At 35.6% G+C, this 15,161-nt stretch overlaps 1 protein-coding gene across 1 annotated transcript; it reads right to left on the bottom strand.

Annotated features, from left to right (window-relative positions):
• Nucleotides 1-6,182: 6,182 nt before the first annotated feature.
• On the bottom strand, nucleotides 6,183-14,926 carry LOC107760674 (protein NRT1/ PTR FAMILY 4.6-like). Its single transcript, XM_016578758.2, has 5 exons — nucleotides 14,396-14,926; nucleotides 14,196-14,313; nucleotides 13,492-13,709; nucleotides 8,012-8,446; nucleotides 6,183-7,311 (listed from the first exon to the last, which is right to left on the bottom strand). Exons 1-5 carry the CDS (start codon nucleotides 14,396-14,398, stop codon nucleotides 6,328-6,330), a joined length of 1,758 nt encoding a protein of 585 aa, XP_016434244.1. The 5' UTR covers nucleotides 14,399-14,926; the 3' UTR covers nucleotides 6,183-6,327.
• Between the last annotated feature and the right edge of the window lie 235 nt (nucleotides 14,927-15,161).

Raw genomic sequence — 15,161 nt, 5'->3', positions numbered from 1 at the left:
TTTAGTCAGCATTAGGGTTTTAAACCCTAAACTGAACTTTTCCTTTTAGCCAGCATTAGAGTTTTAAACTCTAAACTGAGCTTTTCCCTAGCCAATCAGCATTAGGGTTTTAAACCCTAAACTGAATTTTCCTTTAGTCAGCATTAGGGTTTTAAACCCTAAACTGAACTTTTCCTTTTAGCCAGCATTAGAGTTTTAAACTCTAAACTGAGTTTTTCCATGCAATCAGCATTAGGGTTTTAAACCTTAAACTGAATTTTCCTTTAGTCAGCATTAGGGTTTTAAACCCTAAACTGAACTTTTCCTTTTAGCCAGCATTAGAGTTTTAAACTCTAAACTGGGGTTTTCCATGCAATCAGCATTAGGGTTTTAAACCCTAAACTGAATTTTCCTTTAGTCAGCATTAGGGTTTTAAACCCTAAACTGAACTTTTTCCTTTCAGCCAGCATTAGAGTTCTAAACTCTAAGCTGAGCTTTTCCTTCAGTCAGCATTAGGGTTTTAAACCCTAAACTGAACTTTTTCCTTTCAGCCAGCGTTAGAGTTCTAAACTCTAAACTGAGCTTTTCCAGCCAATCAGCATTAGGGTTTTAAACCCTAAACTGAATTTTCCTTTTTAGTCAGCATTAGGGTTTTAAACCCTAAACTGAACTTTTTTCCTTTTAGGCAGCATTAGGGTTTTAAACCCTAAACTGAATTCTTCCTTTGTTTGGCGTAAGGGTTTTAAACCCTACACTGAACCTTTCCCCAGCTAGTCGATATTAGGGCTCCAACCCTGAACTGAGCACGCATATCCTCTTTCATCAAATTTATGAACTTCCTGGTGAATAAGTAACGAAATTTTCCTAGTGAAACTGGGGCAGAAAATTTCGTTTGTTTGTTTCTTTTCTCCCGCAGGTCTGACCTCGAGCCACATGGATCGAAATGACCCAAAGATAAATCCCAGTTCGGAATCAAAGAAGAAAAAGACAAAAAAAGAGATATCCCGAGATATCAGAGTAAAGGGAAAGCAAATCGACTCCAACATTTGACTAAGGTCCTGACCTCTGCCGGTCACATTTTATTCGGTATCCCGGAGATTAAAAAACAAGTCGCCGCAACTCGCAAGCATCAAGATTCAGATCAGAGTCTACAAGCAGAATCAGCTAAGACCCAAGATCAAGTCGTAAAAGAATCATAGATAGGAATCTTGTAACTAGCAGTCGACATGCATAAAAGTAGTTAGTTCAGTTTCCAATTTTCGCTTGGTTGTAATAAGGCGGTCAGTGACGTAGCAGTGACAACAGCAGCAGCAGTAGCGGCAAGCATTGCAGTCCCATGGTAGCCCCAGCTACCAAAACTTCTCGAACTACATTGACCTGATTCCTGTTTAGCCCAGGATATGTAGGAAATCTTTGAAGCAAGATTCGGTCAGATCTTTCAAAAAATGTTTCATACGGAGTGGTCTATAGGCAAAAATCGCTCATACACGCTCACTTGATCTTTGCACGAAAACCCTTCGTGTTTCCGAACAAAGAGGGGCAGCTGTGAGCACGTGATTTTTGCTTCACACGACAATCGCTCCAAAAAGAAATAAAAAAAATATAATTGGCCCCGCTGTACAATTTCGGATTTCTGTGCGGCACCTTGTGGATTTATTTGTGATTTTGGCCCATTCTTATTTATTTACTTTATTAAAATAAAATTCAAAAAATATATATGTGTCCTGCGTAATTCAAACCGTAATTCGGTCGTTAAATAGAAAATCGTGAATAGGCATTTTCGTCCGTGATTTTATTTGGTTTGACTTTACCGGTTTTGAAGTATTTTAGTATGTGTGCAAATAATTGTATTTGAGTGTGTATTTAATTTTAATTTGATTTTTTGGCTTAGCTTTGTTTTAAAATAAATCAGAAAAGAAGAAAAAAAAAAAAAAAAGACCCCTTCCGGACTTGGGCCAATTTTAACAAAATTGGCCCAAACAAACAGCCCAAGACCCAGGCCTGCCCAGCCCAGGTCACCTGATGCCCAGGACGTCCAAACGACGTCGTTTGAGTCGTGCCTGATCTGGGCCGTTGATCTCAGAGTGATCAACGGCCAAGATCAATCCCCATAACCCATCAACAAACCCGACCCGTTTACACCCGGACCAAACCCAAACCCTCAACATTTGAAACGACACCGTTTCACTTAAGACCATCAGATCCAAACCGTAGATCTAGATTGATCTAACGGTTGAGATCGACCCACCCACTAACTATATAAGCCCGAATCCTTACCCTACCCCCCCTATCCAATACCCCGGCCTCGTCGTCTTCACCCAAACCCATCCCCTTCAAACCCTAGCCGCCCCTGCACACTTTCACCAGAAACCCGGCGGCCTGAACGCCGGTGACCTTCCCCTTAACACCCTAAAACCCCCTTGCCATCCTGAACATGGATCTGCTAACCATGTGGTTCGAATCACCCCCCAGGTCCTCGAATCTTCATTCGAAGATTCGAGTCAAAACTCGATCTAACCCAACCAACCCCAGTTTCGTACCAGACACTCCCCAGACCCCCCTCGTGACCAAACCATACTTGGTTTGGTCCGAATCTGATCAGGAAAGCGTGAACCCCAGATCTGAGTTTTTGGAATTTGTGGGTTCTTCGTCACTGGTCCATATCCGTTCGAACCAAAGAGGTTAAGGTCTAATGGACTTTAATCCAAGTGTTTCTCGTCTGAGAAACACTTCGTTTAAAGTCCGTTCAGCCTTAAGAAAGGCTTGGCCAAGTCCGAGTTAAGGTTTTGATCTTTTTGCGGTTTAAGGTGAGTTTTCTTTCTTTTCTTAGTTGTTTTGGTTTGTTTGTTTGTTGTAAGGGTCTGTTCGTTTGCTGTTTATGTCCTTGACCTCTATCAACTGTGCTTCAACTACTTCGCCTGAACCTCTGTTTTGTTTGTCTAAATTCCCCCTCCTATTCTGATAAGGCATTGTGTATTTGTTTGTGCAAGTAGCTGATTTTCGAGTTTGGACTGGTTAGTTGACTCCTCTAGTGTATTCCTGTTTAGTCAGTATAATGCGAACCATGTATCAATACTGTTTAAATGTTTGATTTTTGGCTGCGATTGTGTATGTTAATACTAATATAGTCGAGTCGACATGTGTCGTCAATTAATTTCAACTGTCTGAGCATAGTAAATCGATTTGCTTCTGTTGAACATTTGTTGAAATCAATTCAGAACCAGTTTTGTTTACTTATAGCTGTTTGATTTGGATCAGTCAATGTAAAAAAGGGATTGTTTATGTTTAAATCCTGAATTGGAAGGCATGTGCACTCGTGCACAGCATGTGCATTGGTGCACCTCATGTGCCTTGTGCACAGCCTGTTTTTCTGCATTAAGAAGCTTTTAAGTTTAAACAATCTGACAGTATATGCTGTCAGATATATTTTAATGCCCATACTTGCTTTTAGATAATAAAATGAAAAGTTAAAGCCTGCCAAGGGAATGTCATGGGATTAATACTTAAATAGCTAAGTGGAACTGAAAAAGGGAGCACATGGGAGGGGTTATTTGATTAATCCAACAGGCTGATAAAGGTTGGAGTTTGAGGCTTATAAAGGGAGGTTAGAGACACACAGACATGAGAGAGGAGGAGGGTTGAAGTTCTGGAGATAGACATACACATAAAGATAGAGAGAGGGACAGGATTAGGAGATAGAGAGGAGACAGAATTATAAGGGAAAAGAATATAGACAGACTGTGAGGAATATTTGAAAGAGAGAGCTGAAATACACACTGAGAAGTATACACACACAGACATACATAGAGAGATAGAGGGGGAGCCTAAACTGAAATTCTGAGAATTGAAGTTCTGGGGAAAAACAGTAAAAAAAAAAACTGGAAAAGGTCTCTTTCTGATAACTTGAGTATAAGTTCAAAACTGCAGACTGATATTGGATTCTTGAAAAGAAAGAAGATAGGAAAAGGGATAAGCAGAAAATCAGCAAATTACTTCTGTCTTGTTTGTCTGATTCCCAGTCTTGTTCAACCTGTTCAATCAATTCTGTTTTCTTCCAAGTATCAGCTGAGTTCATTAGTTGATTCATATTGTTCGTTTCCCCTGGGTTGGTCTGTCTTGGAGTATTATTCCTACTGCATTGTTTGCTGCTACCTGTCTACCATTTCTTGTCGGTTCTAACTGTATCTTGCACTGGGAGTTGTTCTATTGGTACCTGCTGTTACTGCCGCTGTTTGGTATCGCTTCTATTGCCCTACTGACCCCTTGCTCCTTCTGTTGTATCCAATATCCAGGTACATACTAAGACTCGCATTTGATGTAACAATGAAAGCATGAATCGAAAGATTTGAAGGATTTAGAAGCACCTGTTGTATTGCTTATGAATTGCCTTTTAATGTTGTTAAGATTTGTAGTTTCTTGGTCTGATTAGCCTAATAGAGACACATTAGTAAGGTTGTACTTAATTAAAGTTTATGCCAATCTGAAACTGTGACATTTTATTCGTTTAGTAGTATATAAGATGTAAATACCATCCATGAAAATGTGTAGCCATTGTAATACAATTGTTAGCTCAAACTCGCTATTTAAGCATGTTTCGAATATTTAAGGGCAAATGATTGTTTAGATCTGGCTAAAGATAATACAGTTTCAAACTCTTGAGTTTCAGTTTGCGTGAAGCAGTTTACAGGATGAGTTTCAAATACCACCAGTCGCATTTCCTAAACAAGCAATTTTAATTAATCTTGTCTGAATAAGTTAAAGTTAGGGAGCTCTTGTAACAGTCGTAACATTTCATCAATCCCATATACATTTCTTTTTTTATCAAGTTCAAAGCATGTTTTCATGAGGTACGATGTTTCTTCAGTCCGTAAATAATTAATCGGACGATTAGCTAAAATCCGGATTTGGGCCAAACACATAGTTAAAAATAGCACGCATCTTTTCTTCTATTTTTAAGAGACAAACACATCAGAAATGTAACCGTTTTAGGATGTTCCTTCTAAAATAATGAGACGAGCCTCGCCAAATGAGATGTAAATCGCGGGGCCCTCAATAAATAACCTTGATAATTATCTAGAATTCAGGATGGGCCATTTAATAAATTTCATGGCCTTCTACAAAGATAATTACGCGTTAGACTCTGTTGGCGCGGTTTAATTAAATCACATTCTTAAGTTCGGGTGCACATTGATGTGACCCAAATCCAAATCTCAATGAAGTCCAAATGTGTCGACAATCACGGGTGCATTGATTGTGACGTGGTTCGAGACGCATTTTCACGACGTTGCAATTCTGTAAAATAAATGACAATAATAAAGGCGATTAAAACTTAATAAAAGCACATAGGTCACAACATGTATTTAAATCAGATGTTTAGCCATTATAACAATTTAAGCGACCGTGCTAGAACCACGGGATTCGAGGGTGCCTAACACCTTCCCTCGGGTCAACAGAATTCCTTACTTAGAATTTCTGGTTCGCAGACTTCATTTGGAAAAGTCGAAAATCTCCTCGATTTGGGATTCAAGATAAACCGGTGACTTGGGACACCAAAAGCCAAACCTTTCCCAAGTGGCGACTCTGAATTAAATAAATAATCCCATTTCGAATATTGTCACTTAAATTGGAAAAACTCCACCCGCGCATCTTACCCCTGGGGGCGGGGCGCGCAAAAAGGAGGTGTGACACACCCTATTAAGTATTATTTTTATGCACCCTACCAAACGGCCCCTAAATGTACGTAGGGATGGGACTCCCAGTGAAGTTTTGGGCAATGCACTGCTGTGCAATGTAAAGGGCAACGTCCAAATGAAGAAGCAATAACGAGGAACATGGCGCAGAGCAGGACAATCTTTAAAATTGATACTCCCTCTGCTCCAGTTTATGTGAACCTATTTTCTTTTTGGTCTGTTCCAAAAAGAATGACCCCTTTCTAAATTTGGTAACAATTTAGCTTAAAGTTACAATTCTACCCTTAATGAGAAGCTTTTATAGCCACACAAATACTCTGACCCCTTTTTGACTTATTTAGGACCACAAATTTTATAAATTTTTATTTTTTCTTAAACTATGTGCTAGGTTCACATAAATTAGAACGGAGGGAGTATATTCTATCATTTTGATAACTTCAAGATGTTATTTAGAGATGTGACATAATAAAAAGATGTGAGTAGAAATTGTAAAGTGGCTTGAGACTCGATCAATTGATCAAAACTGGAACTGCACTTTCTCTCATTTCTGGCCTAGTCCTGTTGCATGGACAATGCCCAGCAATTCATCAGACATATTCACAGAGACTAAGGCTACAATAATTGGTATAGTTTCATCTATACAACTCAACTGTCAATTTTACTTACTACAACTTACTGATCTGTACTTGTACTTTGTAGCCCAATACAGATAGTGTATGAAATTCAATGCACTGAGTATGCACATTAGCCAGTAAAATCTCTCCAAATGGAAGTGATTCAAGTTGCGACCAGAAAGCCATGGGTGGTGCTTTGAATTGCCCGTGACACTATTGACAATTGATACTATCACGCTACTAAGATAGTATCCTATGGCTAAAGAAGCCCAAGAGAGTGATGTTGCCAATGATCTCATACTAAATGGTGCTTCTGAGAAACAAAATTCAAGTAGTCCGGCTAGAGTGAAAAGATCCGCTGATCCAAGAAACAAGTACTGAAACGCGATCCAAAAGAACGTAATAGGCAATGGCTTGGCAGAGTCAAGTAGTCCCGAGTCAGTAGCTACTCGTTTGCGCTTGATTTCAACAAGAGCTGCTATTGCCATTGCTACAATTGACAGGAACAAACCGATACCAATACGTTGGAGGTGAGTGATTCCCATCTCTGTCTTGGTTACCCTTCGGGCAAATGGGATGATGAAGTAGTCGAAAATCGGTGCAAGAATCATGATGAATAATACAGGGAAAATAGGGAGTGAAGCTGGTGGAACTTTTAACTTGCCAAAGTTTGTATTCATAGTTGCAGCTTGCTGGACTGAGAATGTGGATAGTTGAGCTAGGCAACAGTTGAGCATTATTGTGCAGGCGAAAATCGGTAGGATTTTCATCACAATTTTGACTTCTTCTACTTCTTGCACTGAGCATTTCAGCGCACCACAAACCGCAGGATTTCTTACAACAGCCCGATTAAGGAACCTCAGACTTTTCGATGGGATCTCGATCGATTCTACATATTTGATGTTTGTAGTTTCCCCATCTTCCTGGGATAGTAGCACTGGAATTGTAGAAGGGCTTGAACCCAAACTTGCTATCGCACTACCTGAATTTCTCGATGCACAAGAATTTAGCACGGCTGCAATTATAACCTAGATACATAACAACAGTATATTAGTTGCTTAGACAAGATAAGGCTCAAAGCACTCTTATGTAAAAGTTGTTTATAATAAAAGAGTTTAACCTTTATACATTTCCAATGTAAAAGAATGTTTACATTGTCGAGCCATCTAAAAGATAATCGTGAGTAGTCATTCATAATAAGTTGGATCAATAGCTTGAAAACGCGACAGTTAAATTGCTACAATGATTCTGCTAAAATACTACTCCCTCTATTTTCCTCCGTTTCAATTTAGATGAGGTCGTTTGACTCGACACGGAGTTTAAGAAAAAAAAAAGACTTTTGAAACTTGTGATCTTAAAAGTGTAAGAGGTAAAAGTTTTGTGGGGTCATGATAATTGTATGGTTACAAAAGCTTCTCATTAAGGATAAATGAAGAGTTTAAAGTTGAATTATTTCTAACAGTAGAAATGTGTTATTCTTTTTGGGACGGACTAATAAGGAAAGTGTGTCATCTAAATTGAAACAGAAGGAATATGAATTTCTGACGGACATTCTCATCGTAATGCCGCTGAAAATATGGGATTTTTGATGGGAAGTCCGCTAAAAATGTTTCCGCCGAGCCAGTTTCGGAATTGAAAATTTCCGATCGGAAATTCGCATATATTTTAGTAGTATTTGTCAATGTACATAAGTTAAATTCAATAAAATGCATATAAAAACTTAATTACCTTAGATATTGTTGTAAGAGGACTTCCGCGAGGAATCTTGTTCCTATAGAAAGGTGAACCAGCAAGGAATAATGGGATTGACAACAATATAGCCAAAGTTGAAATCCCAAATCCCCATTGCCAACCCTTGTTGTCTTCCACCCAAACTACAAAAGTGACAGCAATGAGGCCACCACATGAGAGGCAAAACACAAAGTAATTGAAGAAAGTTGATCTTTGTTTCCTTCCTTGTGGGGTTTCTCCATCAAACTGTTCAGCTCCATGGGGTGGCAGAGATCCCTTAATACCTCCTACACCCAATGCTACTAAGTAAAGGCCTATGAATAACATTGCAGCTTGTGCACCCTCAACTTGTTCACATGCCATGTTTGTCAAGTTGCATTTTTGTGGTTTCAAAGAGGTTGAACGAGCTTGTATTGTGAGTATCACCAAACCCTGCATTGCAATCAAATTTTCAAAAAATCATAAGTATTAATTGTCTAACTAAAAGCGAATTCAAGATTAAAAAATACACAATGACCAAAAAAGGAATATGTATGGGAAAATATAAGCTAATGAATAAATACGATGGACCAAAAAGTGTTCATGTCTTGTAGGATGTCAATTTTAGCCCCGGAAAATATAATTTGCTCGATCGAACTGCCAAGTTTGGACGGGTTGGGGTTGGCTGGGCATATATTCGTGAAAATAGCCAGGGCTAGCCAGTTTTCGGACTGGTAATTGAAAAATAGCCAGCATTTGCAAAGTCATTGAAAAACAGCCACTATTTTGCTGCAACACGGAAAGTTCCAGCATAATATACTGGAGATTGGAGCACCTGTGTATGAACTTCCAGCATATTATGTTGGACCACTATATTATACTGGAACTCCAGTGTATTATGCTGGAATATTTTCCGGATTTTGAACAGTATTTTTCTTCAAATTTATCTTTACGGGAAAAGTGACTAAATTTCGATTACTTTTGAAATTGTGACTACTTTTTAATTACCACTTATAAATCTGGTTATTTTTGAACCCATATATTCATGACGGGTTGGGCCGTCTAAAATTTGAACTGATTTGTGCTTTGTACGCAGTACCAATTGACTCAAAGGTAAACTTGTCAAAATAATTTTTTGTTTTGGTTTGGCGTGGTTAGATATTGCCATAAATAACAGTTTTACTTAATTTTTTGGTAATAATAAAAGAAGAAAAGAAATATTGGTTTTAGCGGATTGGTAGGGTTATGAATCATTATTTAGACCAGCCTATCTGGATCCAAGCAAACATTCGGCATATATTATAACCAACCCATTTGGTGACTCAACACATTTTTCGACACGTTGTCATGCAACAAAGACAATATGACACAGAAAGATTGAGCTGTGTGGGCCACAAAACCCGAGTGGTCATCTCTCATCATACAACTCCCATATATCGTAACAAATATAAACTATTTTATTGGACATTTCTAGTTTGATAGGTGTAACAAGTCCTTGTGGTGACACTTGCCCTTTTCCCTACTTAAAATGGAATGTTATCTGTGGCCATATCTCTCCTAATGAAACGTTTTGTATACATTTAAAGTAATTGTACCACTGATACGGTCCTAACAACCACACACCTGTGACATATAATATTGCGATATGGATGATATTCTCTTAAACTAATGTAGTAATAAATAGTCCCCCAACAAATCCCTATCGTCACTTTACACACATATATATACACTTTCAAAGTGATGTGCTTGTGAGTTGTAATTAACTATTATTTCATGTGGATTGGATTATGAACAAATTATCTGCTCAACTTCTTAAAAATGAGCTAATGCATAACAAGTGCGGAGATGAAGATAAACAATTATAAGAAAGTAGCATTAGGTTATTGAAAAAAACATATTAGGGTTTTTTTGTTTTTTGTTTTTACCAAGGAAGAATGAGAATGGATTCGTAGATGGGGGAATGAGAAGGTACAAGGAGTGTTTTGATAAAATTGAAACTTACATAACTACTATAGGGTTGTCACATAGTTTATTAAGTTGAAAAGTTTGGATAATTCACAAAAGAAGAATAGAAGTAATCCAATATTGAATTGGCCCACCACCATGACAACAAAAAAAACGATGCAATTGATAAATGTAAATACAATAAAAACAAAATAGCAAAGTCAAAGAATAAGAACATCTCACAAGTAGGAAAATGTGGAATTGTGTGAATGGGTAAGATGCCGATAAGATACTCTTATGTGCAAAATGAAACACGTGTCACTGGCGGTGATACACTGTTACTGGTTGACATTTGAGGCATATATAGTCTACCCCGTTGTTCCTCCTAGACAACAACATTAATTTAATGCTAACAAACAGACAACAATATTGTTACATCACTTTATAAGAAATTTAGATGTTGACTTTGTCCTTTCGCTAAGTGTTCCTCCCCCTCCCCATCCCTAGCAACACCAAAATTTTCAAATAATGATGGTGTACGAATTAGATGATAGGCTTGTTTTGTAAATCTACCAATTTTTACTCTTACTCTGACTTATTGAGTTCTAAAAAATTGATTAAGACAAATAATTTTGACCATATGTGTATCATAGTGAATCCTTTGGGCCTATTACATCACAACCTATGCAACCATCTCTTAGATCTTTCTAATCAACTTACAAATTTAGCTTTGCCGCAGAGATTACATTTGTGTGTATCGTTATATACATGCAAATCTTTCTATAACAGCTTCATTTGTTCCAAATATTTTTGGCTGTTATAGTGAAGTGTTGTTATAGAGAACATATATTATAACAAAATATGAACATTGATTCCGGAAAAGTTTGACTTTTATAGTGAAGTGTTATTATATATGGATGCTATTATACAGAGGTTTGACTGTAGCATTAATTGTGAAAAAGGCCTTTTTATGCGCAAGGGTACTTAAACAGAAATTAAAAACGACCTCTAAATAGACAGGTTGCTTTGTATTATGTGTTTGGGTTGGGGGGGGGGGGGGGGCGGTTATTCTCATGATCTTCCCATTGAAAAAGTTGCATCTCAAAATGATTCTAATATGAGAAATTAGATACTTTCCTAAAATAAGATTTTTCTTTAACGATGTGACACAAAAGATGTTTCATAAGATCGAATCATATTAAATTATGTGTGGCTGCTAAATCGACAAATCCCAAAGAAACAAGTGGCCTATTTTTTCGTGTTAAAGAGATTTTTTATACGGATAGAAATTCATAGACTTATTAATAATGACCAGAAAAGTTATATCAGCATCAGTGCTTTCAAATTCTTTGTTAAGAAGGGTGTTTAGCATGATGGATGAGACTATTCTGCAAAAGAAAATAAGTAGAAAAGGAAGATAAAAGTGGAAAATTAAAGCAACCAATTCCCATGTATCTTTAGTATATATATGCTGCAAAACTTTATGTTAAAGGATTAATCAATTGCTTTAGTACTTTGCAAGTTGCTGCTTAGTGGAATTCAATAGTGATCACCACTAATCACTATGTTTAAAATGATTCCTAATTACTCCAAGTGTCTTTTCATTGTGTATCTATATGTTTGCGTTTGTTTCTCCCTAAAGACAACAATACTAGTAGTATAATTAGACCAGACTTGTTTCAGGCAGACCATCTAAAAGATTTAAAGTAGAAAACTATAAATTAACAATAAATGTTCTCTCCCCATCCCAAAAATTTATGGTTTAATTAAGATAATGGAGTTTGAGTGTATTCTTATACAGAATTTCGAAGAGATAAGTTAAAGAAATAGTTGAAAAATGTAAAAAAAGTATTTGAATTTTTTATATTTAAGTTATCTTAAAGTAGGTCGATTAAGTTGGACATTTTTGTCCATCCTCATTAGATTTATAGCTTGTTTCGCCAACCTTGTAGGAGGTTAAAAGTATCTTTTTAATTAATAAAAGTTTTTATTTTAAGGAATTGAGGTGTTTGACCAAGTTTTTTGAAAAAAAAAAAGTACTTTTCAGTAGAAGCAAAAGTTGGTTTTCAGAAGCTGAAAAAAGTAATTTCTTTCCTGAAAGAGAAGTAGTTGTTTTTAAAAAATAATATTTCTCTTGATAAAAATACCCTTAGAAAAACAATTTATATACCAAAATAACCTACTTAATTTAACCTAACATTTATGTTATTGTAATAAAAAACTGTTGAATGATATTTCAATATATTTAAATAATCTTGAAAGAATAAAGTACTTTTTAAAAAAAGCCAAAAACAAACAAATAAAAAAAAATATATCAAATTATAATTATATTTGGTAATAAATATATAAAACTATTTATCTAATTAAATAATGTTAACAACTAAGTAAATTTTTTCATGTCTTCATTCATTGTCACTCAAATGTATATTTTGAAAAACTTGACCAAACACAATTTGTGCAAAAGTGCTTTATAAATTAATTAGCCAAAAACAATTTAGTTTTTTTACCAAAAGTACTTTTTTAAAGAGCACTTCTAATTTTTTTTAAAAGTTCGGTCAAATATGCTAGTAAAGTATTAACTATGATAAGTAGCAGTAAATACAGTGAAAATTTAAAGGGGATAAAACGAGGATGTAATCGTGGAAATGTAAAATGAAGAATTTAGTAATAAATTTAGAAACATTATTAGTATATCTTAAATATAAATTTTAGATTTTCCTTAATGTATTGCGGACGAGGGTAAAGCATTTAAGTCGAATTAAGTGGGCGTTTGGATATAAGAATTGTAAAATTCCAAAAAAAAAAGTGAAATTTTTTTCAAGTGAAAATGATATTTGAAAATTAGAGTTGTGTTTGGACATGAATATAATTTTGGGTTATTTTTGAAGTTTTATGATTGATCCGAATAAAAATTTTGAAAATTTTTTATTGAAATTTTTTAAATTTTCGAAAAATTTCAAAATGCATCTTCAAGTGAAAATTAAAAATTTTGTAGCGTTTTCGAAAAAAGAAATTTTTTTCCTTATGTCCAAACGGGCTCTAAGCAATGACAAAAGCAAGAAAAGGAAAGAGGAAAAAAAGGTATAAAGGTGTATCAAAAAGCGTGGCGTCGTTACCTCCTTTAATCACATTTTCCAACTTCTTTGATTGAGAACTACTAGCAATTATTGCAAGTAGTATTACTTTTTCTTCTTTAATTTCCTTCAATTTAAAACGTAACCTAATTTTAGATTAAAAAAAACAAACGAAAGTACTAAACCTATTGATGAACTTCCCCAGGATTTGGGGTACGATGAAAGGAGGGGAGTGGGGACCAAAAGGTTTTACTTCTCTGTAACATTATTCTTATATAACAGTATTTTACTATAAAAATTAAACTTTTTCGTAACAAATTTTCATGTTATATTATAATATATGTTCTCTATGATAGTACTCCGCTATAACATTCAAAAATATTCAAAACAAATAAGACTGTTACAGAGACGTTTGACCGTAATCACAAGCAAAGAGAACAGAGAAAAAGACAATTGAGAAATGGATTGGAAGAGATTTACCAGAAATTCAATAACTGCACTGATCAAATAGATTTGATAAGCTGTGAAGAAAGCATCAGATAAGAAGCCGCCAAGAAGTGCGAGTAAGAAGGAAGTGCCCATAAAATTAGTCACTGAATTTGCTGAATTTGATGGTGAAAAATGCATGTATTCAGACAAGTACATCACCAAGTTGCTTGCATTTGCTAGATATGCCAAGTTCTCCAACACCTCCACCCCTTGTACCAAAAAAAAAAGAAAAAATCATATTATCCAAAATTCATCAAAAACATAAAACCTACAAGACGTAGTAAAATCTTGAAAAAAAATCTTATTATAAAGCCAATTGAGAGTTTATCAAAGAAAATCTAGATCATGAATAGTGTGATTTCTTCCGTGTCTGTCTAAGCAGAGGTGGAGGCACATGGGTGCAAGAGTGTTTAATTTAATTCCCTTTGTCAATGACAAAAATTATTATAATATGTAAATATTGTGAAATTGAACTTTTTTTTTGTGCTTATATATAAGTTATTGAATCGCTTGGCGTAAGGATTTTTCTTTTTTGGAGTCCTCTTCTCTAAATTCCCGATTTCACTACTGTGTCAAAATTTTGGTGCACAGAATTACTTGTACTAGTTGGAAAAAATATTGAATCGGACACCACCACTATAAAAAAAAAAAGGAAAGATCTAGACCATGAATAGTGTGGTCTAAAAAAGGTTTACCTAAGACAAAGGATGCAGCAACCAATCCACCATGTCGATTGATGAGTGCCGGTTTATTTCTCCAATCTACATAGCCTTCCCAAGTAGTAGTAGTTAGTTTGCTTGAGCTCTCTATTTCCTGCAACACAAACCAAACCATGTTAGTGTAACTAATTAAGTGGGGGGATGAATATATGAAGAAAAAGAAAGAAAAAACCCACCATTCTTAGCTTTTTCCTGCTGATTTTCCTATTGGGTTACTCTCAACTTACGTAGAATTACGAATGGGATTTTTTGGATCAAGAAAGAGGAGTGATGAGAGGGTGATTTAAAGAGCTCTAAAGGGTGAAAAGAGAGGAAAAATCAATCCATTTTGAAGAGAATGGACTTGTACCCTTTGGAAAAAGATTAGAAAGCATTTGAAAATGCAAAGGCTAACACCTCTCCCCTTATAACAAAATTTGAAGTATTTTTTATTTGTATTTTTTATTTGTAACTATGACATAATATCTCATAGACAGTCAAGTTTTTCCCTCTTTTTGTAAGAGAGACTGAAAAAGAGAGGAGAGATTGATAGGATGTTACCTAAGATTTGGTTGCTTATAAAATACATAATAAAATTTCCATAAGAATGCAGAAGTAAGGAGTAAAGAAAAGAAGGGAAGAGATAATTAGGAGGTGGGTTTTTGTCTTGTATTCTTTGACCAATGACCTAAAGCAATAAATGTAAAGGTTGATAACTCCACCATCCCATTTATGATATGTTCTTCTTCTTCTTTATACTTCTGTCTTTCTTCCTCTCCTTTAATTTTTAGCTTTCTTTTTGTTTTTTTAAAATTCCACTTGCTTTACTAATAAATATATATGTATGAAATTATGAAGAATTGATTCCATTAAACCTGAATACACGCGTTGCAATGGGATTCTTCAAGATGGGGTTTAGGCTTATCCCATGGGAATCCATGCCATGGGCTGCTTTCTAATAAA

This window comes from Nicotiana tabacum, chromosome 16 (assembly GCF_000715075.1).
Source record: "Nicotiana tabacum cultivar K326 chromosome 16, ASM71507v2, whole genome shotgun sequence".
NCBI classification, from domain to species: Eukaryota; Viridiplantae; Streptophyta; class Magnoliopsida; order Solanales; family Solanaceae; genus Nicotiana; species Nicotiana tabacum.
Note: the sequence above shows the minus strand (reverse complement) of the source record. Positions and strands in the feature narration are given on the sequence as shown.

Coding starts and splice junctions, on each gene's coding strand:
- LOC107760674 (XM_016578758.2), bottom strand. Junction 8,447..13,491: donor GTGCAGTTATTGAATTTCTG/GTAAATCTCTTC, acceptor ATTGCAATGCAG/GGTTTGGTGATACTCACAAT. Junction 7,312..8,011: donor CTCTTACAACAATATCTAAG/GTAATTAAGTTT, acceptor TTATGTATCTAG/GTTATAATTGCAGCCGTGCT.